This window comes from Chiroxiphia lanceolata, chromosome 5 (genome assembly GCF_009829145.1).
Source record: "Chiroxiphia lanceolata isolate bChiLan1 chromosome 5, bChiLan1.pri, whole genome shotgun sequence".
NCBI classification, from domain to species: domain Eukaryota; kingdom Metazoa; phylum Chordata; class Aves; order Passeriformes; family Pipridae; genus Chiroxiphia; species Chiroxiphia lanceolata.
The window spans coordinates 58,481,288-58,506,126 of record NC_045641.1 but is presented as its reverse complement, the minus strand read 5'-3'; the positions used below and the strand labels follow the sequence as shown (position 1 = coordinate 58,506,126).

At 45.4% G+C, this 24,839-nt stretch overlaps 2 protein-coding genes across 3 annotated transcripts in view; one reads left to right on the top strand and one right to left on the bottom strand.

Moving 5' to 3' along the window:
• The first annotated feature begins 313 nt into the window (after positions 1 to 313).
• On the top strand, positions 314 to 19,383 carry DENND11 (DENN domain containing 11). 2 transcript variants are annotated; one of them, XR_004357123.1, is made up of 11 exons: positions 314 to 795; positions 5,933 to 6,032; positions 7,087 to 7,245; positions 7,931 to 8,084; positions 8,326 to 8,464; positions 8,935 to 9,066; positions 9,257 to 9,407; positions 9,612 to 9,680; positions 10,772 to 13,901; positions 18,020 to 18,024; positions 19,371 to 19,383. XR_004357123.1 is itself a non-coding variant. In XM_032688140.1 (9 exons), the coding sequence occupies exons 1-9, from the start codon at positions 546 to 548 to the stop codon at positions 10,965 to 10,967; spliced, it is 1,350 nt and encodes a 449-aa protein (XP_032544031.1). In that variant the 5' UTR covers positions 314 to 545; the 3' UTR covers positions 10,968 to 15,974. The 2 variants fall into 2 exon arrangements, 1 of the variants encoding a protein (XP_032544031.1); XM_032688140.1 differs by lacking the exons at positions 18,020 to 18,024; positions 19,371 to 19,383 and having other exon boundaries at positions 10,772 to 15,974.
• Positions 16,520 to 24,839, bottom strand: part of AGK (acylglycerol kinase) — a 37,422-nt gene continuing 29,102 nt past the window's right edge. The window contains exons 13-15 of the mRNA XM_032688141.1: positions 24,147 to 24,217; positions 19,751 to 19,835; positions 16,520 to 17,831 (exon numbers count right to left, since the gene is read on the bottom strand). Of these exons, the coding sequence (XP_032544032.1) occupies positions 17,694 to 17,831; positions 19,751 to 19,835; positions 24,147 to 24,217 (294 nt within the window). The 3' untranslated portion in view covers positions 16,520 to 17,693. The remainder of the gene's footprint in view (positions 17,832 to 19,750; positions 19,836 to 24,146; positions 24,218 to 24,839) is intronic.

Genomic DNA, 24,839 nt, shown 5'->3' with positions numbered 1-24,839 from the left:
GTCCCGACAGGGTCCCACTAGAACCTTCCTGCTCTGAGGACACAGCCTGGGGGGGACAGAAGGCGGACAGCGAGAGGAGGTGCAGCACGGGCAGGCGAGCTACCCCCGCTCCTCCCGTGCTCCTCCGGGAGCTGCCACCTGGGAGCAGAGCTGGGATTTCCGCCGGGATCTCCCCGGGAAGCTCCGCCCTGGAGCGCCACGCCTCAGGCCCCGCCCTCTGGTCCAAGCCCCGCCCACCGCCCCGTACCATCAGTTACGCCCCGCCCTCCCCGCCCATCGGGGGCGTGTCCAGCCGCGGCCCCGCCCCCCGCCGGTGCGGCGCGGGGGGTGCGGCTCGGTTTGGCGCGGCCCGGCTCGGCTCAGCTGGGTTCGGCTCAGCTCGACTCCACTCGCTTTATCTCGGCTCACCTGTGCTCTGCTCGGTTCCACTCGGCTCATCTCGGCTTGGTCCGGCCCGGCTCGGCTCGGCTCCACTCGGTTCATCTCGACTCGGCTCGGCTCGGCTCGGCTCAGCTCCTCTCGGCTCGCCCCGGCCCGGCCCGGCCATGGTGGAGCGCTCGGACGAGGCGCCGCTGCTGTTCTGGGCCGAGGGCCCCGCGGTGTCGGCGCCGCCGCCCGCGGCCGAGCCGGGCAGCAGCGGCAGCAGCAGCAGCGGCGGGCGGCGGCTCGTCGGGGGCTGGAGCGCGGCTCCGTGGGACGGCGAGGGGCCGGCGGGGGCGGCGGGGCCGCCGCGGGCGGAGGCGGAGGAGGACCAGATCGTGGCCGTCTTCGTGGTCACCTTCGACCCCCGCACGGGTGAGCGGCGCCGCGGCGCGGGCGGGCCGGGCCTGGGGCTCCCGCTGCCGCCGGAGTAAGATGGATGCGGCCGCGGCCGGGCATCCCTTGGGGACCGCTCCCCCCGCATCGCCTCCCGAGGACCGCTCCCCCCAGCGCCGCTGGAGCCAGCGGAGAGCGGGCGGCGGGAGCCGGGCTACCCCCTGCCCCCACGGGGGACCGCGGGGGCCGGGGGCGTTTGCGGAGACGGAGCACAAGAGAGATTGCGTTCGGTCTCCATCCCGCCGAGAAGAAGTTCTGGCGGGAGGAAGGCGCCGCGCCTGGCGCCGCTCCGAGGAGAGGGACAGGTGACTCTACCCCACAGCGGGTCACGGCACAGGGATTTTGGGAACGGCGCTGGGGCACCCGCTGTGCCACGCACAGGTTCAGGCCGAGCCTCTGGTCAGCGCTGCCCGGAGGGCACCAACCTGTTAGAGCATCTTGAGAGCATCCTTCTGTCTCCGTGGCGTGGCGCAGACCTGCCCGCAGCTATGGGTGACGGATGGTGGTTGTGGCAGGCGTGAATCCGGCAGGCTCGCAGGGCATGATCCCCGGCGGCAGCAGCAGCAGCAGCTCGGCTGTGTATTTCTTAGTGACTGGTGTGTTTAGAAGCTGGCCTCTGGTAGGATCTCTCGGACTTAGTGCTTTGAAGGAGTGCTGCAATCCAGGAGGGCACAGGAGAACAGCAAGGGAATGTATTTTCCACTTTTTGCTGCCATATCCATCTCCCTCAGTGCTGTTGGACCTCAATGTTCTATCATTTCTTTTACTGACAGAGGTTATTTATTTCAAATCTGTAAATCAGCATTTCAGAAAACATCTTAACTTTGTTTTCCTAGTCATGTGCTCCAGCGGTATCCACAAACAGGATGTTAGGACACAGTTAGGAAGTTAGCACCTGCCTGGCACCTGTGAGCAGAGGTGTGCAGGGGTCTGATGTCCTGAGACAAATAGTTGGGTCTTTTGGCTGCCAGGTGCCAGCCTGGGGTAAAAAGGCAAGAGTGGTGCATAGCTGAAAGACTTGGTACAGTCAGAAAGTTTAGGAATCAGCTTGGGAGATTCAGGAGCCCGTTTGCATCCAGGTGTGGGAGCAAGCTCCTCCTTCCTCTGTAGACAGGCACTTCCTTAGCAAATCCATAGCAAAAGTACTAGAGACAGGAAAGAGTTCTGTGAAGCATAGTGGGGTTTGTTCTTCAGTGGAAAGGGAAAATAACAGACATCATGCTCACAAGGGGGTCCTGATAGTAAAGTCTGGATGCTGATCTTGAACAGAAAATCCTAAGGAATTAGTGAAGAGAAGGAAGCCCCAGGTGTGATGTGCTGTCAGAAATGCACTCTGCCAGACAGCATGGCTGCTGTGTCCTCAAACACCCAAGGGCTTTCATACCCCTTCCATACTGACCAGAGAGAGAGAGGTGTCTTCAGTCTAGAGGTCAGAGGCTCTTGACTTTTCAAAATCCAAAATGAAATTAGATGTCATCTTTCCAACAGGAGATGGGAAGGGGAGGTGTTTCTCCTAAATATCCAAAACATGAAAGAGTCTGGATGATTGCAGCAACAGCAGGTTGTCTTTCAATCTGAGAGCATATGCCTTCTATGAAATGGTGAGATTTTCTTGGTTGGCAGAAAGCTGAGCTTTCTCAGGAGTTTGTCTGAGCCAGCTGTTGCTTTGAATGAAGTCCAGGGAAAGTTGGGAAACAGCTCTTCTCACATGTGATGTGCAATTAATGCTGGGTGTCATCAGCCTTGGAGTAGTCTGTCAAGTCCAGGAAGATTCATCCTCCAGCTGCTACTCAGCATGGATGATGAATGTAAGGAGCATGACAGGACTGTGAGGTACATGTCAGCTTCACAGGTGGAGAGCAAAGTGCCCTATGAAAGATGTGGACCTGGAAAAAAGATCTTGAGTGGTCTGAACTTGCTAGAGTCAGAAAGAGGATATGGCAATTCCTGGGTCAACCACATCAGATGGTGTGAAGGACTTCTGTAATGTTCATAAGGGTATCTGGTCCTTGTGTGTGTGACTTAAAGAAAATCATCCAGTTAGTGTCTGAGCTGGAAACCTGCTTGATCCTGCCCAGGATGAGCACAGCAGACCTCCTTTGGCAGCTTGCATATGAAAGGCAAAATTTCTGGTGGTGGCTGGGCTGGTAGTTATGCCAGGTAGTGTCTGCTCAACTAGGCGAGCAATTGGGCAGGAGATGTTTTACTGTAGAAGGATGAAGTGGTGTCTATGCCAATAAAGAATGTAACGGCTTTTCTCCTGAATTTAGAGGGGCTTGAAGCAGACGAGCTCAGTGTATAGCAGTTGCATGCAATGAGTTCACAAGGTGGGTTGTTGGGTTGCCAGGTCACTGTTACAGTTTCGGTGTCCCTGTGACTGTGTCAGTGCTCGTGTGAGTGACTGAACATAAGAGCCAGAGGCAGCTTCTAAATCAGTGGTGCTGTCCTCAGCTCCAGCATGGTGAACCTTCTGTATGGCTAGGTCACACTTTATGCTTCTCCTGTCCTGGCACAACATGGTAGCACTGCACAGCTGGGTACCCTGAAGCTCTTGGGAAACATCTAATGCTGAGGAGGGCCAGGTGATGATCCCCAAATGCTAGTGCAACTATCTTTTTTGTAAGGATGTGCAAATACAGTGGAAAGAAAATACAAGAGAAAGAGGAAGAACATCCAAAACTTTGCACACTAGAAACTGTTTTGGTTCTGACCTGACCTGAAGCTGGGAGATTGCTCCCAAGAGATCAGATCCGCAGATTTGACTCTCAGCAAAATGACTCACCTGCTCTCTGACACTGGGTCACTCTCACTTGGAAAGTTTCCTGTGCGCACGAGACCTGCTTTCTCCACGGGGAAGGGCAATGCTTCCTGTTTTTCTACAACATTGCTCCCTCCTCCAGTTTCTCAGGCAGGCCGGCAGTCGCTATCGCATCTGAAGTCTCTCCTTTGTTTGCTCTGCTGTTTCACCAGACCAACTTTCTTATTTTTTTATCTCCACGTTTGTTCTCCGACTGCCACGTCGCCCGTATGTTCCCAGGGCAAGGTGGCGTGAGGAACAGCCAGGAGTGCAGGTGCAGGTTGCTCCTGACAGATCCTAGAAAAAAAAAAAAAAAGCTGCATGATATGTGAGTTGGTTTTGTGGTCACATGTAGGACAAAGATCTGTTTCAAGGCGTCCTTTCCTTATAACTGCTACAGAACATTGTTTGAGCCATGTCCACTTGGACACCTCTGCAGTGGATATGACACCTGACAGTGTTTGTGACTAAACTGAGCAAAGCCAATTTCTTTTGCTGCTGATGGCACTCTTGTATATCGATCTGTTAATCTACAGGTAATCTACCAGTAAGTGATCCTCTCTGGTGCAAGGCTTAAAAGTAGATCTTGGCCTTAACCACAATTTTGTGGCTAAGAGGCAACAGTCAGTCTCGAAGGTTGAGTTCCTCACTCTTTCAAGGAAGTGTCTTGTGCCTTTAAAAAGAAAGCCAAACCCACCCACAGACAAAACCCCAAACAACAAAAGCCACCATCTATATATAATATGCAAAACCTACAGGGGACCGCGCAGGCTGACATGATGTCATTGGCTTTCCCTGCCAGCCTTTCACACGCCTCAGAGGCGAAGGCGCTTCGCAGCAGAGCTCTGTGGTTTCGCGTGTGATCGCACAGAGCTGGGCTCGGGGTCACGAGGCTCCTGCTGCTCCCCGGCCAGCCCGGCTCTGCGGGAGAGGTCTCCTTGTGCACTAGAAGTGGTTAGTTGGATGCAAACTTCTCCTGTTGCCATGCCTAACGCTGCTGGGTTTTTTTTGAAGTCCTTGCCAGGCAGGGCTGGGGGAGGTCTGCTGAATACAGCATCTATGTGTGAAGAAAAATAGCCTATTTAAATGTCAGTAGCTAAGCCCAATTCCTGTGTGAGAATGCAGGCATGTACTTGTGCAGTATGAGTAATGAGACAAAAGACAGGCTTCAGAAATGAGGCCTCATATTCAAATATCTCCAAGAGTCTCAGCTGAGTGTAAGGCCCTTCCAAATGTGTGCTGTTGGTGTAAGCACAGCTGGGATGCTCACCCCAAAGGGCAGGGGAAGGACTGTACCTGTAGGAAGCACCTTTGTGCTGCATCTGCCATTGCATTATACTGAAGAATGTTTGTTTGCCTTGTTTTTAAAACTAAGCCACATTATTTCAAATGCTGTGGGCAGACTGACAGAGAACAGAAACTCAGTGGGTAACCCTGGAGCACAGCTCGGTGCAGTGGGAGTGCCCAGGTAAGCGGGTGAGGCTCTGAAAGGCTGGCATGGGAAACCGTGAGAATTCACCCCTTTTTTTGCCTGTGGTAAACTCGCTGCTGGACTTCATTTGCTTTAGGGACATTTTGTGACTTCTCTGATATCATCTGTTCCAGGATCAGACTCCTCAGGTGGCCTTTTCCCCAGAACAACTGCATGCTTTCTGGCTGGCTTGGCAGGTGACAGATGTTTGCTAATCTTGATCTTGGTTGTAGTTTATGTGCTGTTTTCTTTGGTTATTCTAGCATACACAAACACATTGCAGCACCTGCATCGCCTCGGCCTCCATATAAAGCTTCAACTAACATCTCCTATCCTAAAGAAAGTAGGAGAGATTTCAGGGAAGTAGTGATGACTGGGATGATGGCTTAGGGGTTCCTCTTTGACCAGCCCTGCCAAGCACAGCCAAAGGACAGTATTGGTGGTGGTGTGAGCTGTCACAGAAACTCATCCTAAAGAGCAGCAGTCTATAGTTTGGGTTCTTTCTGTATGGGATACTCATGTAGACCAAAGCTTATCCACTGTCAGGTAAAATTGTAGCTGCTCTGTGATTAAGCTTATCAAGTATAGCCCCTGGTCTAGCACCAGCTTCAGAAATGGCCCCAAAAGTCCTGCAATATCTGAGTTACAACAGTAACAAGTTTGCACGAGATGCGTGGAGTACTGTATGTCAGCTACTGTCTGTGTCAATTTAGGAGTTCAGGAGCTGTGTTAGGGCACACTGCTGGCATCCCAGTGTTATAAAAGCAACAACCTGCTGTTGATGCTCTTTGCACTTTAGAAATGAGTACTGTATTCAAGCTTACCCAAATAACTTTGCTTCTCTGCAGGTAACATGGTGGAGTGGTGTTTACCCCAAGATATAGATTTGGAAGGCGTGGAATTCAAATCCATGGCAAGCGGGTCCCACAAAATCCAGTCAGATTTTATGTGAGTATGTTTGAGCTATGTTATGTTACTACTTCCTTTTCTTAGTTGTACATCTACACCACCATCCCTTAATTCAGAAAATGCAAGAAAAAATACCATCCAGGAATATACATCCTGCATAAATGTGCTGCTAAACTGTTTCTAGCTGAGCCAAAGGTACTTTTCAGACCCTTTCAGCACCGTATTAAGTACCAGCTAGATGCAGGGATCTGCTGTGTGACAGCTCTGGCTGTGGAGGCCAAGTGGTGAATGGGACGGGCCAGCTTCTCAGTGGGGTGCAAATTTTAATGTGTATGGGGCAAATTACACTTCACTGGCACTATTGGGACTGTCAGCAGAGGCCTAGGAGAAGGAGAAAGAACAGCAGAACTGGAATGGGAAGGATTTTGCAGAAACAGGTCTTAGAAAAAGGTTCTTAATTCTGCCAGTGCTTGTGGATCCTTTAAATGTTCTGATAAACAGTTCTTGCTTACTTTCTTCTTTGCTAGCTCCTTCCTTCAGCAGAAAGGCATAGGAACTTTGTGCATTTTGCTAACCCAGTGTTGCAATGCAGCAATGTTTTGCAATGAACTGCAGTGTCACAATTCCTTTTGAGCAGGAAGAACAGTTACTTTCTCAAAGGCGCATGAACTGAACCCTTGCAGTCAACTACAGTGTGTTTCAATGTGCTGGCACCCAAAATATGAGTAGGTAGCTAGACTGTACTCAGAACTGCATGACTGCAGGCTTCTTCCTTGGAGGAAGGGCACTGCATTGACTGAGTTGTGCATCCTCTTTTAGTCTTCATTCCAAGTTATTTCCTTACTTGCATTCCTTACTGGCCTGTGGGGTGTGGTAGAGGCTTTAGTGCACTCTTGCCTTAAATATCCTGTCTTGTTCCTGAGAAGACTGGGGCACCTGTCCTCAGCCCTTCAGATAGCAGGGTGGGATTTCAGGGGAATCCTTAAAGAAGAAACTGTGTTCCCAAATCAGTATTTTTAGCAGTCAGTTACCTTTCTTTCTCCTTTTTTTCCTCTTTTTAACATTAACCCTTCTGTCAAACATCTGTCTCCAGTTATTTCCGGAAAGGGCTCTGTTTTGGCCTGGCCTGCTTTGCCAACATGCCTGTGGAGAGTGAGTTAGAGCGTGGTGCCCGCATGAAGTCCGTGGGGATTCTCTCCCCTTCCTACACCCTGCTGTATAGGTACATGCACTTCCTGGAGAACCAGGTCAGGTAAGTTCCCTTGGGAATGGGACTGGCCTGGGAGAGGTAACATAGCCTCCGTGGAGAGTGGTTTTAGGCGTTGAGTGAGACTCGGCTACAACGCTGTGCTGTGATTGCCTTGAATGACTATTTCTCCAGAAAGTGCTACAGGTTCACAAGGTGAAGGACATAAGGAAGCAATTAGCAGCAGTCTGTTCTTTGCTAACAGGCTGTCAAATGCTACCCAAGCCCTACTTATTTTATGTGGACATAATTGTCCCAGGGAGAGGTGAGAGGACAAAAAGTTCTTCCCCTTTTCTCCTTCTGAAAACCATTTTACTAAGGGCTTAGAAAAGGCTTCTAAACCTATGATGGTGATCCTGGCTAGGTGTGTACTTCAGCTGTGTTGAGTGGATCTAGCAGGGAAAATGGTGATGGTAGAAAAGAAAGCTGTTCCTACCTGAGTGTATTTAAAACAGGATCAGTGCTGTGCATACACCAGCTTGCTGCTGGCATCAGTCCTGCCCGTGTTCTCTGGCTGCACTGAAAGCTGCTGGTTAATCCTGACTCTTTGTCTGCCCTCCTGGATGAGTCTGTGCAACTGAGGCACCCAGGACCCCTTCTGGCTGGGAGATCAGATGTTGGCTGAGGGCAAGGCACTAAATAAATAGTCTGGAGACACTACAGATCTCCCCTTTTTTCCTCTCTTTTCCAGACACCAGCTGGAGATGCCAGGGCACTACTCCCATCTAGAGGCGTTCTACGATGACAAGAAAGGAGTTCTCCCTGACAGCAAGGGCACCCCCGGCTCTCAGCAACCTGTCCACTGGCTGCCTTCCATCCACAGATACATGTACCCAGAGATGAAGGTGAGGCAGGTGCTCTGAGGCCTGCAGGGGTGGTCAGAGTGCTGCTGCTCCTTGCTGGCGTCTCATATGTCTTTATGTAAGCAGTCACTCCTGCCCTTTTTAGGCTGCCTTAGATAAGATTTTGTTACTTGGACTGTTACAAGCTGTGTGCTGGTCTTGCTCCCACATTTAGACTTAGCATCTGTGCATGTGTCCCTGTTTCACCTCTGAGCTGTTTTCTTCCCTTTCTCTCCACCTGCAGATCACACACCCTGCTGGCTGTATGTCTCAGTTCATCAAATTCTTCGGTGAGCAGATCCTTGTCCTCTGGAAATTTGCCCTGCTGCGCAAGCGCATATTGATATTTTCACCACCCCCAGTTGGAGTTGTCTGCTATAGAGGTATGTTTCCAGGGACACTGCAGAGCTCTGATCTGGTAGGCTGAAGCTTTGCAGAAATACCTGTGGGTACCAAGGGGGTAGACATCATGCAGGTCTTCAAAATGCATTGCGACCATTCCTCACAAAGATACCATTCACTCTGCATTTAAGCCTTTCCTACAAAATGCTTTTCTTCAGGCCTCTTGAGTAAGAACATATTTGGCACTGTCAAACACAGTTCCTATTAGCACAGGACAATAGGAGCACTGACTGAATTTGTGGAATCCAGAACATGAGATTCCTATGGGAGAACCAATTATTTTCTATCTAAAACAGGATGTTGTCACTTGAGAAATTCTGGTGTTCAGGGGCATTTCAGAGCTCTAACCATTGTTTTCATAGAAGTGTGCAGGAGGGCTGGGTAAGTGGGGTTCAGATTGCCCTTGAGGGAAAACCAAAAGCATCTCAGGATGTACTTCTCTTGTCCACAGTGTATTGCTGCTGTTGCCTTGCAAATGTTTCTCTGCCTGGCCTTGGAGGAACTGTCCCAGAGTCCAAACCATTCTTCTATGTGAATGTGGCAGACATAGAAATGCTGGAGACAGAAGTATCATACGTGGCCTGTAAGTATGATGGATTAGGTGTGATGTTTTTAACTTCAGGCTGCAAAAATGTCTTGAGACACCAGACTGTGGAATAAAACTGGTGAGAAATAGGTTGTGCATGGAATGACTAACTATGAAAGCAGGCAAGAACAGTTGGTCTGCTGGGAAAGCAACGTGCTGCTCTGAAAATCTCCTCTGATTTTGGCAGGTACAACAGAAAAGATCTTTGAGCAGAAACGGGATCTCTATGATGTCTATGTGGACAACCAGAATGTGAAGACGCATCATGAGCATCTGCAGCCACTCCTGAAAATTAACAATGCTGACAAGGAGAAGTACCGACGGCTCAACGACCAGAGGTAATAACAGAAGTCTGGGTGGTCCCGATCCTGAAAGGAGAGCTGTGTGACGTGGGATAAAGAGGACACTGGTCCTTTGTACTCTCTTCCTTGTCATAGTATTTTCAAAGTATTCCACTGCTTCAGCTCATCTCTTGGAGATTCTGGTCTTCACATAATGCTCTGAGGTTCACTTGTGCAATGAATCTGTCTCCCTTCTCTCAGGCAGATGTTAATGTATTCTCAAGAAGTGGGTGAGGATTGCAGCTCCTGTGAAGAGGACCTTTTCATCTTGTGAGTGGTTACCTCTTGATACTTGGTCTCTGTTAAGTTTAGGGAGCCTCTTGCAGTGATTTCATGTTGCACTGGTTTGCCATATTATGAAACATCATGTTTAACGTAATTCCATAGTCAGCATTCTTCCTCTGAGAACCAAACCGGTTGTTCCTCTTCAGATCATCTTCCTTTCCTTTTGAGAAGCCAGTTGCAGCTGTATTAGTATTTACTAGGGTCTCTTAAGTGCTGAGAGGGAGAAGTGAATTTTAAAAACACAATCAGAAATATAAGAATCCCCTCCCATTTTTGAAAACAAGCACTATAGGACTTTTCTTGCCAGAACATTCAGGAAAGGACAGTGTTCATGGGAAGCAGGCACTGTACCATGCTGGGGGCGGTACAGTGTGGAGATAAGACCTGCATGTGAAGGATTGGCCCACTGATGTGGCTGGTATTGTACCTGGCAAATAGAGGAACCAGAACTGGGTGTAGAGCAGGAGGTATGGAATTAGATGAAGACCACACATCTACCACCTCTGAAGCCCTTCACTGCCTGTTGCTATTCATAGTCTGCAGCAGGTGAGAAGTAATGGGATGAAACTGTGTGAAGGGCTGTCGGGGCAGGCCTCTGATCATTGAGCTGCAGGGACACAGAGTGATTTCTGAATAGCCCTGCATGTTTCTAGGAAAGCAGGAGGTAAGAAGTAGCTCTCAGTGGTGTGTTTTTCACCAGGAGAATTCATTTACTCACTGGCTTACTAGATGGGTGACAACACTGTTTCCTCATTTACATTATGGGAGCTATAAGTCTTATTCACCCAGTTGGTGACCACAAGGCACATGTTAGCTGACAACATGGCTTGATGCTGAGGAGGGAAATGCCTCCCATAAACCAGATGGAAACACCACTGTAAAGGAAAAGTTACTACTTTATCTTTGTTTATTCTGGGTCATCCATAGGGGAGTGGAAAACTTCAGCATCACCCAAGAAGGTGGGACCTCTGATTAAAGGGGGTTAAATGCAGTTCTGGGGCTCTGCAGCCTGTTTGGTAAATATGCTGTATTTCTGGAGGTCCAATGCTATCACCTTCACTGACTTTATCCTACAGGTTTTTCATGGAGCAGAACAACCGCATATTTCAGACGCTGATGGAGGTGTCAGCCAGCCAGGACAAGACACTGACAGCTGACCACGCACGAGGCATGGGCCTGGATCCCCAAGGGGATCGAAGTTTCCTTATGGACTTGCTGGAAGTGTATGGCATTGATGTTATGCTAGTCATTGACAACCCCTGCTGCACTTAAACCAAGGGCAAGAAAGATGGGGAGCAAAGATCACTTTTTTAAGACTACCAGACACTGCTTAGGAGGATCACTGGAACTCACCACAGCCACAGTTATTTAATAACTTTATATGGAGAGTATTTATAATTTTAAAACAAAATGTGATTTTATTTTCTCCCCCTCAACTTCCCAGTGAATACTTGTTCTAGGGCTTTTGTTTGTTTGTTTGTTTTGTCTCCCTTTCTCTTTCATTTGTGTTTTTTCATTTTGTTTAGTTAGGACCAGTGGCACCTTTGCACCAATCCTCACTGTTGGCAGTGATAGCTAGGTTTTGCCCTAGCCTGGATACCTGAGGACTGAACACTTCAGGAAAGCACTTTGTCTGATGACAACCAATGTGAAATGCTATAGCTGAGCTTTCAGACTTGACTGGAAAACCGTTCTATCAACTCCCCCTTCCACCTGGGGACTGAAGAGGGCACAGGCTGTTAATGGCCCAGTCTCATGGTCCCCTACCAAGTTTATTGGTGGGGACAGTTAAACCAATGATAAAAACCAAGACTCCTTTAATCATTCCTCACCCAACTTCTAGCAGCTGAACTGGAATAAAGCCACCCTTCCTCCTCAGTGGCAGAAGCAAGTTTGGGATTGGGGGTGCTTCAGGATCTCATGACTTTGCCTACCGGAGCAGCATCGTTTCACTTCCAGCACCCGAGGTGGTAAAAACTGGCAAAGACTGCACCTGCCTATCTCACAGCTGGAGAAGAACACCATCTCCACTTAATCCACCCTACCACTTCCTTTGGGTTTTAGTTGCATCACTCCTGCTGCTTTGGTTTAAAATCTTCAAACCAGCAAGACAGTCTCCCATTTAACAGGGACCAACATCACTGAGCCACTTTGCAGTTACCATGTTCTCTGGCCTCACCTCAGATGGTGCTGGCTGGATTGGGTAGAATAAGTATGCTTTAACTAATGTCACCAGCCCTTCCTTTGTAGCTGATGGTACTTGCCACTCCTTTGCTGTAACATTGTCTGCTGATCCTCCTTTTGTTGAGCCTTCAGCACTGCCTGCTGCTGTCCTTGGCTTTTGGTATGAGGCAGAGAGCAGTCTGTGACCTTTTAGCTGGAACAGCTTTGAAGTTTGCAGGAGGTTCCCTTGGATTCTGGTGTTCTTAACTGGCACAGCCTCTAGAAGCAATGTCTAACAGCAAGTCTTTCTTTTTCCTGGGCAGAACTGTAGAACCAGATGAACAGTGTTTTCTTATTTTTATGCTGTGGAAAGAATAAGATTCAGTTCATGAAGGACTAGTCATTACCTCCAGGAAGGCTGTCCCAGTAAAGAGTAATCCCATCGCCATGCAAAATCCAAGAATGGTACTGTGGGTTCCAGGTGTGACATACTGCTTTGTCCCAAATCCTTCAGCCAGTAGTAGCATCACCTTTAAGCTAACTGTTCTTCCTGAACTGTGGCTGATTAGTTGCTGCTTCCACCATTATGGAGTTCAGCACCGTTGGAGGCTTTCTGCAGTTTGTAGAAATGCAAACTGTAGCTGATGTATCTATTTGTCCTTGCAATTTATAGGATGAGGCAGAGCCTGAACCACCAAAGTCTCACCCACTTTAAAGCCAGTGAGCATCTTTTAAAACAGGTAGAGCAAATGTTCCCCAAGTAGACTGCTGTGGATTGTTTCCCTCTGGAAAGGAAGAGGCTGGTGTGTCCTGTTTTTCCTTGAAGGCTGTCTGAACCAAGGGGGTAGTTTTGTTTGCTGTGGAGTTCTAGTGAGGTGTGGGATTAGGGGCCTCACAAGGCTTATTGCACAGTTCATTGGTATGAGCTTCAGCATATTATGTTCCTGTGATCTGCCTGTCTCTGGGCAGCCACTCCCCTGCCTGCTTTTTCAAGGCTTTGGATGTTTTTATACAGAAGAAAACATGCTGTTGCTTGTCAATTGCTCACAACTGTAACATCATCATCCTTAGGAGGTTGCAGAGAAAAAATGGGGAGAGAGGTAAAAACAGCTGAGTATCACTTAATGGAAAGACCAGTCTCTTTTCCTTAAGAAATGGCTTTGTTTTTAAATTGACACCTCAAGTATAAAAGTGACCAACAATCTCCAAGCTTTTGTTCTCTAACTTCCACTTTAGGTTTAACCTGCTGCCTGCAGTAACAATCCCTGAGGAAATATAGCTGACAGTGCATTGCTGTCACTTCCTTCAGATACCAAAAAAAAAAGGAACTGAAACTAGTCTCTAGCAATTTTTCGTCTCGCTTTCTTGAAGGTTTGCTACATAGTTTAGCTGTGGTCAACTGTTAATGACTTTCTATTCTCTTTGTCAGTAGTTCTTTTGCTAAACTAAATAGACACAAACCTTAAACTTGTTGAAATTTTACAGCCACTGCAGTCAGAGGTTTTCTAACAAGCCTGCATTAGGGCACCATGTTCACAAGCTGTTAGAACATGAGGTGAAGTAGACAGCACTGCTAGACCCCACTGAGCAGAACCTCCAGAAATTACTATTTGACATTTATTAAACCTCTGCTTGCCAGAAATTGGGTCTTCAGTTGTTAGCAATAGTATGGGTGCAAAAGCATCAAAGCAGGCAGATTACTGTAGAAGTAGCACACATGCTACATCCAGCTGGATGGCTATAGCCTATTCTGCTTTTCCTTGTAATTTTGCTTTTCTACCAAGCCTCTCTTGCCAGGTGACTGCTACAGAAGTCAGGAAGTTGCCTGACACAACAAAAAGACTTTTCTCTCCTAACACTTCCTTATTTGATTTGCTGCAAAAGTACTTTCCACCTGCACTCCTTTTCTAAAAGACACTGCTTTTACTGTTGTTGCACGTGGAAAATGCTTGATAAGTGGGTACATTATACGAACAAATGGTTATAGCTTAGGACATGAAGGCCTGTTCATGAGGCTGGTTTTGCGTGGAACCAGTTTAAGTGGTTCTAGGAGATAGCATAATTCAAGGTAAAACAGTTAAGTGCACACATTTAAAATACAGCTCAATAGTTGCTCTGCTGAACACTAGCAGCTGGAAGGGAGAGAGTTATCTGGTGTATTTTGAATTAAAAGAGGGAGGAAAGTGTGGCAAAACTTGCTGATTAGTATAAAATCATCCATTCAAAGTACTTTGCCTTTACAGTGGTGCCTTTTGTTTCTTTGGTGTAACACCTCTGGTTAGTTGCTGTGATCAGAGCCCAGGCTGAATGGTGGTTACAGTAACCAGGTGTATCCTGTGCCCTGGCAGACAGTCCCGTGTGTTCTTTTCCAAAACTCGAGTCATGGTATAGCCATTGCAGGTTCTCAGCTGGTACTTCCTGGAGTTTAACCAGGAGAATAAGAGCTTCATAACTGTATTTTAACTCAAGTTGCACTAGAAATGTATCACTGAGCAATGAATTATTACTACTTGTCCTATCTAGATGGAAGTGTAAAGCTTGGGAGAGAAGTAAAAGCTAGGTTTGCAATCTGAAGAAGGGATACCATGCCAGACATTTAAATCAGCCAAAAGTCTTCTCACTGCAAGGTTAGGCCAAGCTGCCTAGAGCCAATTAAGAACTATAATGGATACTAGAAGAAAGGCACTTTATGGAATCAGAATTCAGATTTGTCTTACAGCCCTTCTTTTCCAGCATATATGAAGAAGTTACTGCAGTGTATCTTAGGAGCTAATGGTCATCTGTCTCAGGAGGTGAGCTCACCTGTCCAGCACCCTTAGGGGCAGAAGAAAGTTGTACCACCTTTTCAAGAGAAAATATCTTAGTGTACAGGTTATTCTGTAAAGCAGGGTTATCGGGATACTTCCTCCTTTTTAAGAACTGTCGAAGTTAATGGACAAAAAGCTGGGAGTAGCTGTGGCCCTCTTGGTGACAGACTATGCAAGGGACAGGCAAGCTTCACTCTGGGAGGTGGAAAGGCAGGGGTTTCTGGAATAGCAGGGCAAGAGCACTCTGTCCTAACACAAAAGTCTAGGTACAAAGCATGCACACTAACCCAAACTCGTCTTAGCCCTTACTTCTAAGTTAGCTGCTGTCTTCTTTCCACCTCCCTGAAGCCAATGGTGTAGTGACTATGGGAGAAGACAACATAAATGCCCCTTGTGAGGGAGTCAAATGTACTGACTAAACAGTGTGATCTGTCTGTCTAAAACAGGTGGTACTAAATACCTGTGAACTAAGATTTCAGGTCTTGGCTAATGCAACATGCTATTCAAATGGGAATGTTTAATTGTGGTCAAAATAAACAGGTGCCTTGGGCTGGTCCATTATTAGGTTGTTATCCTTCCTTTTTATTTATGTTACAGTATTTTAAGCCCTTCTAGAATGGACTGTAGGTTTAAGCCAGGGTAAGTGTTTTCATTAGTGGGACCTAGGATTCTACTCCTCCATCCTGTCTTGGGAGTTTGTACAAAGAAAGTTTTTTTGTGTTGCTGTCAGACAGAAACATGAGAACTGAGTCCTTTCCTCAACACTGTAGATAGCGGGTTCAGCCCTGGCTTATTTTATGTAATGTTTGCCTCACACCTCCCCTCTGAACATTGCAGTTTAGAGGTTTAGAACCACCCCTTACTGGAAGAACTCTGAACTGCAGAAGGAGGAAAATTACTTGAAGAGTATTTATACAAGGTACTCAACTTATGCTGATATGAATATTTAAATATCAGCCTGTGTCTCAGATGATTCTTGGTACTTTAACATCAGAACAACATTAACAACACCAATTCTGAAGGGAGCTCTTGGTTACCCTCAAGCAAGGAATCACATTGCAATGGGAGCTGTGTATCTGATGCTATGGAAGAGAACTAGTTGTTTTCCCTGTAAAATGGTACAGGTGAACAAGGAGCTAGTTCTCATCATCTCCCCCCTTGCAGCAGGCTGGTTGTAATTCTAACAGCTCTGATGTTGTTTGCATCTTGCAGATGTGTGGTTGCTCCCATAGGCCTGTGGCTCTGTAGAGAAACTGCTTACTAAAAACATGGGTATTTTTTAATACAATTAAAGCTTACCTTTTTGAAATGGCTGCTGCCTTGTCTTTCCTGCCACTTGAGAAAAAACACATTTTATTCCAGAAATATCAGCTTGAGGAAAAACTCTGTTGGTGAGAACTGCCCCTGACTCTGAACGAGCCAGTGGCTGCAGAGCAACATCCCAGGTGTCTCTGTGGCAAGCAAAAAGAGCAGAGCACAGCCAACATGTTCCTTGGAGAGTGACCCAGGGGTCCATTGGGCACTCTTAATTGCTGCAAACCAAAAGAAAGACAGCACAAAACAGGACCTATCACCAGCATAACTGTGAAAAAGAAGTAGCAGGCTTCTACTCCCTGAGATCTTAGTGAAGAATGGTTAGGGCTAGAAGGGGCTTTAAAGATCATCTAGTTTAGGTAATTAGTTTCTCCACAGAATAGTCCATGGAAGGAGAGCATTCAGTGTAGTTCCAGCATTATGCAGAAACCCAACCCTGCTTTCCCTTTCAAGGCATTTTTCCTTTATGAAGTCTCCAGCAGAGGATGCTAGTGAAGCAGCATGTAGCCAGGATGCAGTCCTTAAAAAAGCAGCTGGAAGTCAATTCACTAATGTTCGTATTTTGATTACAGCAAGGAGTCAACAGATGAACTTAGACTACATCACAGTGTAACACAGGGACTACAGACAAGCAACAATCACATCAGAAAAATAAAGATGATTTTTCTTCCAGTAAGCAAGGCAGAATCATGTGAGTTTATAAGCTACAATAAGAAGGGCAACACATAACCTTGCCTAAGTCAATAATATTTCCTTTCAGCAATTAAAGCAAAGCTATAAACAAAAGCTCAGAAAAGCAACAAAACTAATTAAGGTACTGAGGCTCAAGGGGATATAGATTGCATAAGGAGTGGTGAGCACTGTTTACATTAGAGGAGAGCAACCAGACACGACGAATAATAAAAATTATTTGGATGCCCTTACTTGTGTTATATTACTACAGGAATAAAAGGAATACTTACAAAAAAAGACTCGTTCAGCTTGTTAAAAGAGTCTTTCCACACGTACCTCATACAGCTTTGGGTCAATGATGTTTTCCAATTTGCTTCTGTGTAATATGCCTAAACTTGATCAAATGAATATATTTCTACTATATTATTACTGGAACTCTGTGCTGTTGAATCTGGCAAGATGAAAAAGACTGACATAAATATCTTATCCAGATACACATCGGGAGTTTTGAAACTTGCTCAAAAGCTTGGTATCACCCATCTCCAGTTTATTTTGTGATGGAGCAGATAACAAACCACCTGTTTAATGTGGCAATTCCAACACTTCATAGAATTCCTTAGCATCACTCCCCCCAAAATAATTTTTTTCCAGATTTATACATGGGTAAAGTAGACCTAAACTCTTAGAACACACAGAACAAGTGTGCTTTCGTTTTACTTTCATATACAATGGCATTACAGCAGTAGCATCTGGCACACAGCACTCAGCCTGCAGTGCTGTAAATGGAACACTGATGACTTCTCGGAGGGAGGGGGGGAAAAAAAGATGCCATCAAGTTAACATGCATTTCTCAGAATTTTCATTTGCATTTTTAACCCCTTTGAGACCGGTCAAATCATCCACTTCCAATGGAAGTACCTTGTGCGTAAAAATAGCCAAAAGGCTTATTAGTCTGCTGGGGTTAATCAAGTTAGTGAGGTCTCATGCACTTTGAAGAGACCCTGGTAAGACTAGTAAACACTGGCCCCTTTGACATGAATTCTCATTGTATTGCTGCATGGAGCATCTGCTCTCTCATTCTGGGATCACAGAAGAAGCGGAGTTTCCGGGGTAATAGCTTCACCTCCACAGGCATAGCTTCATACTCCTCGTTATCAATGCCAAAGGATCCCTCAGTGCCCTGTGTGCACAGAACAGTTAAACATCAAGCATGTTATTTCAGCAATGCTGTAATGCTGATACCCGATTTTACCAACAGATTACAACTGAATATTTAGCTGAGTCTCAACCAGGATGACCCCCATCCCTGTGCCTTCCAGCCCATCTGCTCTCCACAACACAGGGAGAGCTATCCTTCACTATATTAAGAGTCTGTTGCGTAAGATGTTGCCTCACTTAGTTACTAATTAGTGATAATTAAATGCTAGGAAGCTTTAATGACCCACATTGTTTATACTGAAGGATTCTCTGCTATTGGAACCTCAATTACACGCACTTAGATCTTAGTCTGCCAGTGGTGACACAACCTAATCTGCAGAAGTGCCTGTTAAGTAACTCCTATTAAATCCATATTACAAACCCCTTTTGGTATTGTTTCACTATATTGATCTGAAACATGAGAAGCAAAGTAATTCACTGGTCAGGAATTACTCATCAGTAGAATTTTCTTAAGTGTTTTCTTTAACACTGATAAAGTCACCAGTGATTAAAACCATTCATCAAAATGGCAGGCTGACTTTACCTAAAAACAAATTCAGTGACTGCTTTGCATGCACTGGACTCAGGGGAGGGCTGTGTTACGTGGATCCTCAAACTAACTCCAGGTGAACTCATACACCAGAACAGCACCGACTAGAGAAACTAGGATAGGTTCTGGAAGTCACAGGTACAGCAAAGCAGTCCAACATATTCCACTTCTCTGCAAAGCTGGTGAGACTCCTCTGAGCTGCCTCCAGTTCCTTCATCAGAGCTGGGTCATGGAGTAGAACAGCACTGCTTTGTGCCACGCACGCACACTCTGAGCAGCAGCCGCAGGATGAACAGCTCATTTTATATCTCAATCCTTTTTTATGGCTCAGCCATACTTAGCCCAGCTCTCCAGAGTATTCTTTCAGAATCACAAAACTGCCACGATATGAATTTGATGCAAATATTTACATTCACTGCTGGCTAATCATAATTCATGATTTTCACTCGGTAGCAACAGATTTTTTTCACCTTTTGGCACATTCTATTCGCCCTTAATATGGAATTATTTTGCCAAATGATAGATCACTTGAAGATAGAAATTATCTAGGAGATTGATTTCATGTCCTTGTAAAACAAGAAACTATCCTCTCCAGGGCTGCAATAACAGCTTCTTCTGTCCCAGAGGCAGAAAAAGACAAATCTAAATTACACAGGCAGGCACAGTTTTGTCTTCTTTCTCAGGCTCATCAATTCAAAGTTTTGAGGCACTTCCTTATACTGATCTGAGCCCCCTTGCCTTGTCTCCCCCTCCTTGGTCTCCATAAAGCTTCTAATATTTATATTCTTCTCTACAGCACAATCCCTTTTAGGGCAAAATGTACATGTCTTCAGTGCTAAGCAGAAGATCTGCATATCACAGAATCACAGAATGGGTCAGGTTGGAAGAGACCACAGTGCATCATCTGGTCCAACCTCCTGGCTTAAGCAGGCTCGTCCTAAAGCACAGGATTACATCGTGACAGTTCTTTAGTATCTTCTGGGAGGAAGACTCGACAACCTGTCTGGGCAACTTGTTCCAGTTGTGGTCACCCACAGAGTAAAGAAGTTCTTCCTCATATTCAGGTGGAATTTCCTGTGTGTATGCAATATCCTCTACAACCATCATCACTGTCTTCATAAAAGATCTGCCACTATTTACTGGCAGAATGAAGCTCTCCCTCAGGTTTAATGAGCAGCTGGGGAACTCCAGTATGTGTTTCCTGGCCAGGGACTCAGTTGCTGCATTGTGGAACTGCGTGTCTCACTGGCAGTGTAATCCATCTCCCAGGTTTGGAATAGGGATTTCTTAATGTGCAGCATCAATGGGTACAAGGAAATAAAGTGACAAAGTTTTCCAAGTCTTTGTCTCACCTCTGGAAGTTGCAAGATGCATCTGCTGGCTTGGATGCACTGACTCCCTTCAGGACACGTGTGTGGGTCACGCATCTTTTGACTTCTGTTCAATCCAAAAGAGAGGTAAGGTAAGGATGTGTTTCTCTCAGAGAGAAAGGAAACAGCCTTCTTTAGGGATGACATTTCATTGTGGGGTGATAAAACACAATGCATTTGATAAACTTAGAGATTACGTATATATACAAATATTTGTGGGTTTAACTGTGAGAAAGTAAAATAAACCTTCCCTCTTCTGCTGCAGTCAATACATATCAGTATGCACTGACAGCCTGCACCCAGCTTCTGCTCTCAGCTCACTGAATATATCTGAACATAGTTTTGCATATTTGAAAAAGGAGCAGAGTTTTGTGCTTATCACTTACATGCTGAACTGTTCAATTCCTGCAGTGAATACTGTCTCCTCACATCCCATGCACCCACATAACTTACCAGCAACCTAAACAACCCTAAGCCAAAAAAATGATAGAATTATAGTTATACTGAACCACTAAATTACCATCTAAAACCAAACAAAACCCCCACTCTTAACATCAGCACCAATCAGAATGACATTTCTTAACAGCTGCTTTTATATAATTCTTGTGAAGAAACCCCCAGAAACTCATCATTTTATCCATGCTAAATAGCATATCCAGTATTGTCAGTATCTCTCATGGTGCCTGTAAGATTCTTACTTATGTACTGTATTTAGAGAAGTGCTGCTTTCTTTCCTACTTCTGTGGATATCAAATGGGAGCACATAGAAGGCAGCTGCCTGCCTTAGAAAGCTGGTGGTGCAAGTGCCACAGGGTCTTTTCCAAGACTCAGGATGCTGTCCTGTCACTGCATCAGCTGTTACAGGAACAGGGCACTGTGATTGCCTCTCCCCACGTGTGCTGCTGCAGAGTGAGCACAAGCTCTTGGGTGTGCTGACCTGCCTCTGGCCTCCTGACTAACACACATCACCTTCTGACTGACCACTGACAAAGGGTCACTGCACCCCAGGCAGTAACCTCTCAGTTTGGGCCCCTCCTCAGCCACACAAATAGCAAAGACAGCAGAGAATAACAGTGTTAATACGTCACAGCTCTCAAGCATGGCAGAATTATCACAGATATTCCTCTGACAGGCAATGCCAGCTGTCCCCAGCTTTTGCATCTATTCGTAGATTGACATGAAAGAGTCTATTTAAATATTGCCCAAAGAAAAGAACTCACAAAAACATGTCAGAATCTCCTATACACCAAGTCTTCTATGCCCAGAGGAATGCAATTGATTCTTAAAATCACAGAAAATCCCAGAGAAAGAGCATGACAAGCAAGGGTTGAAACAGGAAATGATAATCAAAGACAAAGGAAGAAAAGCAAAGATACCAAAGGAAAGGGCAGGGAAGGACGGAAGCAATATTAACTGTGGAAAATTTGGGTTTAATCAAATATGTATAGAATAAAAGATTGATGAGTGACTGTGAGGGAATTAAACATCCTCCAGCAATATAAATCATAAATCATTGATGGCATGCAATATTGTCAGTTTATACAGTGCTGTACAAACAAGCAGCAAGATCACCCAGTTAAAGTTTAACCTGCCTGGAGTTTAACATATAAGGTCCTAGATATGGCACTCTGGTGAGCAAGCAGATTTTTTTGGTCAATGAAAGCAAATGAAACTCTATAGAGATGCAATTATGGGGTCAAGACAAAAGAGCCAAGACATGGAAATAAAGATCAGTCAAAGGAGAACACTGGCAGAAACAAATAGACACAACTCCACTTGCAGTGACTGCCCCTCTGGTGGCCCAGTACAAAAGGATCAGAATTCATTTCCCTTAGACTCTGCTCCTTACTCAAGATGACAGCAATGTAAACTAGGAACAAGACTGAAAAGTCTAACAGCAACGGTTTCCATTGATTGTTGCATCCCACTCCATATGCTGAATCACAAAAATACAGGCAGAGAGAGAACCACAACACCTACTGCATGTAACACCCAATTGTAACCTAGTTTTCATGTCCAGAAGTGGCCAATGTTAAATGATTAACGATTCAGAGTAAGTCCTCTAACAAAAAAACCCCCAAAACAGTCCAGTCTTCTGCACTGTAGCTGGTAACTATACTCATGCCCTGGAGTGACAGCTCTCAAAACTTTCATATACAGAATCTAAGCTGGCTAACAAAATGTGGATTACTGATGCTACACTTTCCATCCCTGCTTTCCTCCCCTCCAGCACTTCTCAGCAAGCACACCATTGTAACCACCTTTTCTTCCACCACCTTATCTTAAATATCAGCTCTACCCTTGCTGCAAACGCTCTTGTTCACACAAATCTGATCCACAGCCAGAGGGCACATCTATACACCTGGGATGACCTATTCTTTTCTTTGAAATCTATCAGCAGTTGCCCTCCAGCACACTGATGCATCCCCACACACACACACTGCCTGAACCTCCATGGTAGTTTCCTGCTGGATGTGTAATTTCCTCTGTGTGATCCATCAGTTCTCATCAGCTCATGTCAGTGCCCTCTTCAATATAAAAAACCCTTGATATCTGCACTAATAAGGTATTTTCCCTAAACACCTTTTCACCCCCTCCAAAATTCTGGTGGAGTTTAAACTATGCATTAAAAAGAGAAGAAAAAAGAAGGAGCTTCTTCACACATTTCCAAAGACAAACCCTGTTGGTGCTGTGCAATGGGGAGCCTCTGGTAATAATGGGCTTGACTCAAAGCATGCTGCCAAAGGCCCTGTGGGATCTCTGAACACCCTGATTCTGCCTTGCACAAACAGGGCACATTTTTTCTGATCTGACTCCTCTCTGTACAACTAACCAGTCCCTCCTGCTGTTCCCCCACCCCACACACCCCTCTTTCTTTGTCACCTGTAGACTTTTGGGCACTATTTAATCAAAAGAGTTTCTTTCTCTGAACTTTGCTTGAACAGCAGCTCAAAGCTTTGGGTACTGCCTCTAATTAGCTCTAGACAGCAGGGCAATGTTAATGCTCATGAGAGACTTTTTCTGCATGACACTGTAATTGCAGTCCAAAAATATGCCATAATACTGCATGGAGCATGTCCAGTCGACATGGGAGACATTATTTACAGTGGGAATACACTTGGATAGGCCTCCCTTAAATCACATAAGTTCATCTACATTTTTTCCACTAGCAAAGTGTTTGAGAACCCAGTATAGCATCTCCTTTGTCTCCCTCCTTTAGGAGACCAGATTCCTCTGGTTTCTAATAGGAGACTCTCCTCCTCCTTTCCCTCTGTAGCCTTCAAAGCAAAGATTTCAGTCCTGAGAGCAACCTATGGTCCACATGGCTCATGCAACTTAAAAGCAGTTGCAGGAGGGTAACCTGACCTACAGTGTATGCATAGGTAAGAAGATTCTATTCCCACTGAGGCTTGTGGGATGCCCAAAAAATGGGCCTGCAGCTGCCATTGGTATCATAAACAAGAGATACAAGCAGGAATTATTAAGATGCTGAAAGACAAACAGGTGCTAAAATCCTCCCACTGATTTCACTAGAGGGAGCTCTAAGACTTAAAAAACAGCAAGTAAAAAAAAAAAACCAAATAAAAAGCACTCTTGGATTTAGCAGGAAAATCTGTTGCTGGTGAAAACTGCACTGAAGACACAATGTATTTGTGAGTGGGACTGTATGAAGAAACTGGAAAAAGACAGCTGTGATTTGCATCTGGTGAGAGCAGGAGGAACAAGACAACATTCATTTTTTCTCTATATGCTTCTTCTTCATACCTGCAGCCTTCTTACTCCACATATAAGCAGTACCAAGACATTTGCCTTAAGTCCCTGTTTCAGTGCACATCTTCCAAAAGTTCATCCAGCTCAAACCTAATTTCTCCCAAGAGTCATTGAGTTAAGGAAGCTTTTCCCTTAGACAGCAGGGCCTGTCTAATCACAGTTCAAAAATTCCAGGTATCACTAGTACAAATGTTATCAGCTCTGTGACCCACTTCTCAATCCACTGAGCAGCCAGGGCTAAAAGATTCCGGGGAAAAGTCTGCATGGCTGTCTATAAAACTTGGTTATGACAGTAATATACAACTAGTACTGACTTAGAGCAACAGGGGAAAAGATGAAAGGTACAGTAAACTCAGAAGCTACGAAGAACTCCAGGTCCTGGATTCTGACACTCCAGGTTCTGGAGTTCTGCCTTGTTTACAGAAAATGAGTAAGAATTTTAAAGAACAAAACCATTAATCTTCATGAAGCACTACTGACTGGTGTCCTTTGCTGTCTTCTGCTTCTGAACTTTGCAGCACAAGATTAGAGAAAACCAGCTTTTCAGGATTTGTGTTCCCACTCACACAGTGATTCTGTCACCTTTCCGCAGCCTTCCCACACTCACCCTCTGTGAACAAACTCTCCTTTGCTGACAGTATCTGCTTCAATGCAAATGTCCATGAAGTCCTCAGTGCGCTGTGCAAAAAAGGATTCAGAAATCAAGCAGTTAACATTTGAAAATGCCACACCCATGAGACTGCAATATGTTCACACAATGCCCAGTCCTTTGTCCCACAAAAGGACTCAGAAGATGCATTTCTGCATTTCATGCTTTTTTTTCAAATCTCAATTTGAGATCTGAATTATAAATTACAGACAGTATTTTCCAATTGATGAATATTCAAAGAAATACCACAAGAAGTAAAATAACGAGTCACACATTTGGCTTCTTGTTACATTTAAAGACAATAGCAGACCCCTTAGGTTTACTAATTTATTTCTATTCAATGGGTCTTTCATGAATTTCAGTAATAGTAAAATGATACAACATTTGGCCACCAAATACTACAGTATGAGAATTTTAAACAATACAATTTGGAAATCAAAGTGTCCTTGGTATCAATCCTTTAAACTCCTTACTTAGCTTCTTTCATATTTACAGCCTGCTCTTAAACTGAGTATACAGTAAAGCTTTTTCCAGGAAAGCAACTTTGATTAAGATGCAATTTATCCTTTTTATTTCTTTTAACATTTCTGTCCTGGCAGAAGTCCTAGTGCAGATGCAATCAAAATGACAAAAGTAAAAATAAATGCATCT

Coding starts and splice junctions, on each gene's coding strand:
- DENND11 (XM_032688140.1), top strand. CDS start 546: ATGGTGGAGCGCTCGGACGAGGCGCCGCTGCTGTTCTGGGCCGAGGGC. Junction 796..5,932: donor CACCTTCGACCCCCGCACGG/GTGAGCGGCGCC, acceptor GCTTCTCTGCAG/GTAACATGGTGGAGTGGTGT. Junction 9,067..9,256: donor AGAAGTATCATACGTGGCCT/GTAAGTATGATG, acceptor TGATTTTGGCAG/GTACAACAGAAAAGATCTTT.